The following is a 4,592-nucleotide window of genomic DNA, read 5'->3' on the forward strand; positions in this document are numbered from 1 at the left end:
TTGTTCTATAGAAATTATTTGACTATGATGTGTGTCACAGAAAGTATTTGACTCTAGTCACAAAATTAAGGAAATTAGAGGGGGGGTGAACTCTGGCAAGGGGGAGATTTTCGTCAGGGGGGGGATTTTCGGCACAACACCTGTTCGGCAATCTGCCCAAGTCAAGCACTAATAAATAACTTCAAATAAGATGTAATCTTATCCGGTACTTCAAATTAAATATTTCCCGGTATTTTACATTAAAGCAATTGTCTGAGGATGGTGCTGGACCATCTGACATAAAAACAAATGGGAACAATTGATGAAAAAGCTTTAAATAAAAGGTAAAAATCATGTCACATGATTGTCCAAAACACAGGGCCCTAGTCATTATTCTTAGTTAGTCATGTAGCTGTATTGATTTAAGTGACAAAAGATTGCAATAATAAAATCTCCCACCTCTCTCCTCCCCTCCTCTCTCACTCCCCTTATCATTCCTCCCTCTCTCTCCTTACATCTCTTCCCCATTTCTTCCCCACTCTTCTCCAAATGTATCTTGCCACCTCTCCACTGCCTGCTCTCTCTCCCTTGCTCCTTCTTTTTCTGTAGTTAAATGGCGCGCTACCATTGGCGGTGGCGGCGTGTTCTCCTATGCCTGTGCTGTACTCCATGTGTCCTGGTGGGATCTCTGTGTGTGTACGTCACCCTGGCTGTGTGCTATGGTACTACCACCACCACCACAGGCCCAGGCGCTGCTGCCCCTATCTCACAAACTCTACCAGAGCGCTTCATTGCACTGGGGTTAACCAGTAATGGCACCGTGGCCCCCCACCCCACCAGCTCCTTCTGGGACCCCAAGCCCCACGGAGGAGCCCTCTGGAACCTGCTCCAGCTACACATTGACCGCCAATACAACCCCATCCTGATGCCCAGCAGAGAGTACAATTACCATCTTGATACCAATAATACCAATAATAAAAACTATTTGCAGTTTTCCTTCCCCACCTTGAGTACAGGGTTCTCTGAGATTGGGAACTTGATGTCTCAAATTGAGGATTTCCCAGAGCTGCCCCTGCAGATGCAGATGTTTGTGCGCTCCATGCACTTCAGGGACTACCCTGTCCTCATTGAGCCGGCTAAACTGTGTGGGCGTGGGCTAAGGAAGGGACAGGGGCCTCTCCTAGTGCTGGCCATCAAGACCAAGGATCTGAACTTTGAGAACCGTCAAGCCATCCGGCAGACATGGGGCCGGGCAGGGTGGGTGGCAGGGGCGACAGGGAACGGCGGTGTGGTGCGGAGGGTCTTCCTCCTGGGGAAGAACCACGCAGAGCCCCGGGCGGACGTCAGCGAGCTGCTGCAGCTGGAGAGCCGCCAGTACAGGGACATCCTCCAGTGGGACTTCCACGACTCCTTCTTTAACCTCACCCTGAAGGACGTGCTGCTGTGGGACTGGCTCTCCACCCGCTGCTCCATGGCACGCTTCGTCTTTAAAGGGGACGACGACGTCCTGTTGCGGACCCCTGCTCTCTTAGACTACCTCCGGGAGCAGACGATCCTGTCAGGGGCGCCTGGGTCAGAGGTTATGAAGGGATTCATGGTAGGGGATGTGATAGGAGCAGCCAGCCCGAACAGAGTCAACTCTACCAAGTACTTTATTCCTGCTAGTTTCTATAATGGTCTGTACCCTCCGTACGGGGGTGGGGGAGGGGTGGTGTACTCAGGGGAGCTGGCCCTGAGGCTCAACCGTATTTCCCGGACAGTTCACCTGTACCCCATTGATGATGTCTACGTGGGCATGTGCCTCCACAGGCTCGGGGTCCACCCCATCCACCACCCCGCCTTCCTCACCTTCGACTTCCCCAAGAAAGAGGGGGAAGAGCGGTGTGCGTACCACACTATCTTACTGGTACACAAACGCAGCCCTGCTCAGGTGATGAAGCTTTGGTCGGAGATAATGAGGAACCAGACAGAGTGCAACAGCACCATCCTGAGAACTGAGAAGGAGAACAAGAATATACTTCTGATAGATCCATTTAGTGTGAAAGACAACAAGGGACAGGAACTTCTGACGGATCCATGGGGAAGTTCTGAAAATTCAGCTCTATAGTGAGGTAATCACTGACTCGTATGAAACTGACTTAAAGCTGCAATATGCAACTTTGTGGGCGACCCGACCAAATTCACATAGAAATGTTAGCTATACGAGCTCAGGTGCATTCTGTTTCCAATGATCATCCTTGAGATGTATCTATAACTTAATTGGAGTCCACCTGTGGTAAATTCAATTGATTAGACATGATATGGAAAGGCACACACCTGTCTATATAAGGTCCCACAGTTGACAGTGCATGTCAGAGCAGAAACCAAGCCATAAGGTTGAAGGAATTGTCCGTAGAGCTCCAATAAAGGATTGTGTCGAGGCACAGATCTGGGGAAGGGTACCAAAAAATGTCTGCAGCATTGAAGGTCCCCAAGAACACAGTGGCCTCCATCATTCTTTAAATGGAAGAAGTTTGGAACCACCAAGACTCTTCCTAGAGCTGGCGCGGCGGGAGAAGAGTCTAGGTCAGGGAGGTGACCAAGAACCTCATGGTCACTCTAACAGAGCTCCAGAGTTCGTCTGTGGAGATGTGAGGTGCCCTGGCTGGGCCCGAGAGACTGAAAAACAGCTTCCGAGTAACCGGCTACCACCCGGTTACTCAACCCTGCACCTTTAGAGGCTGCTGCCTTATATACATAGACATGGAACCACTGGTCACTTTAATAATGGAACACTAGTCACTTTTTTTTCACCTTTATTTAACCAGGTAGGCAAGTTGAGAACAAGTTCTCATTTACAATTGCGACCTGGCCAAGATAAAGCAAAGCAGTTCGACACATACAACAACACAGAGTTACATATGGAGTAAAGCAAACATACAGTCAATAATACAGTAGAAAAATAAGTCTATATACAATGTGAGCAAATGAGGTGAGATAAGTGTTTCCAGTTTCAGAGATTTTTGTAGTTCGTTCCAGTCATTGGCAGCAGAGAACTGGAAGGAGAGGCGGCCAAAGGAAGAATTGGTTTTGGGGGTGACCAAAGAGATATACCTGCTGGAGCGCGTGCTACAGGTGGGTGCTGCTATGGTGACCAGCGAGCTGAGATAAGGGGGGACTTTACCTAGCAGGGTCTTGTAGATGACCTGGAGCCAGTAGGTTTGGCGACGAGTATGAAGCGAGAGCCAGCCAACGAGCGCGTACAGGTCGCAGTGGTGGGTAGTATATGGGGCTTTGGTGACAAAACGGATGGCACTGTGATAGACTGCATCCAACTTATTGAGTAGGGTATTGGAGGCTATTTTGTAAATGACATCGCCGAAGTCGAGGATCGGTAGGATGGTCAGTTTTACAAGGGTATGTTTGGCAGCATGAGTGAAGGATGCTTTGTTGCGAAATAGGAAGCCAATTCTAGATTTAACTTTGGATTGGAGATGTTTGATGTGAGTCTGGAAGGAGAGTTTACAGTCTAACCAGACACCTAGGTATTTGTAGTTGTCCAGATATTCTAAGTCAGAACCGTCCAGAGTAGTGATGTTGGACGGGCGGGCAGGTGCAGGCGGCGATCGGTTGAAGAGCATGCATTTAGTTTTACTTGTATTTAAGAGCAATTAGAGGCCATGGAAGGAGACACACGGAACTCTATCAGAGAAGTAGTTGGTGAACCATGCAAGGCAATCATTTGAGAAACCAAGGCTATCGAGTCTGCCGATGAGGATGTGGTGATTGACAGAGTCGAAAGCCTTGGCCAGGTCAATGAATAGGGCTGCACAGTATTGTTTCTTATCGATGGCGGTTAAGATATCGTTTAGGACCTTGAGCGTGGCTGAGGTGCACCCATGACCAGCTCTGAAACCAGATTGCATAGCGGAGAAGGTATGGTGGGATTCGAAATGGTCGGTAATCTGTTTGTTGACTTGGCTTTCGAAGACCTTAGAAAGGCAGGGTAGGATCGATATAGGTTTGTAGCAGGGTAGGATCGATATAGGTTTGTAGCAGTTTGGGTCAAGAGTGTCCCCTCCTTTGAAGAGGGGGATGACCGCAGCTGCTTTCCAATCTTTGGGAATCTCAGATAACATGAAAGAGAGGTTGAACAGGCTAGTAATAGGGTTGCAACAATTTTGGCAGATAATTTTAGAAAGAAAGGGTCCAGATTGTCTAGCCCGGCTGATTTGTAGGGGTCCCGATTTTGAAGCTCTTTCAGAACATCAGCTGACTGGATTTGGGAGAAGGAGAAATGGGGAAGGCTTGGGCGAGTTGCTGTGGGGGGTGCAGTGCTGTTGACCGGGGTAGGGGTAGCCAGGTGGAAAGCTTGGCCAGCCGTAGAAAAATGCTTATTGAAATTCTCAATTATAGTGGATTTATCGGTGGTGACAGTGTTTCCTATCCTCAGTGCAGTGGGCAGCTGGGAGGAGGTGTTCTTATTCTCCATGGACTTTACAGTCCCAGAACTTTTTTGAGTTTGTGTTGCCGGAAGCAAATTTCTGCTTGAAAAAGCTAGCCTTGGGCAGATGACGTCGGTAGTCCAGTCGTGAAGGCCCTGTGGGGCTCCGCATCGGCAGTAAAACGGGTCC

General features: G+C 48.9%; 1 protein-coding gene across 1 annotated transcript; it reads left to right on the top strand.

Moving 5' to 3' along the window:
• Nucleotides 1–542: 542 nt before the first annotated feature.
• LOC139581579 (N-acetyllactosaminide beta-1,3-N-acetylglucosaminyltransferase 2-like) lies at nt 543–2,739 on the top strand. Its single transcript, XM_071411503.1, has one exon. The coding sequence runs from the start codon at nt 593–595 to the stop codon at nt 2,084–2,086; it is 1,494 nt and encodes a 497-aa protein (XP_071267604.1). The 5' UTR covers nt 543–592; the 3' UTR covers nt 2,087–2,739.
• Nucleotides 2,740–4,592: the final 1,853 nt, after the last annotated feature.

The sequence above is a fragment of the Salvelinus alpinus genome, chromosome 7, assembly GCF_045679555.1.
Source record: "Salvelinus alpinus chromosome 7, SLU_Salpinus.1, whole genome shotgun sequence".
NCBI classification, from domain to species: Eukaryota; Metazoa; Chordata; class Actinopteri; order Salmoniformes; family Salmonidae; genus Salvelinus; species Salvelinus alpinus.

What these genes read in the sequence shown, in the direction of transcription:
- LOC139581579 (XM_071411503.1), top strand. Translation starts at nt 593, where the DNA reads ATGGCGCGCTACCATTGGCGGTGGCGGCGTGTTCTCCTATGCCTGTGC.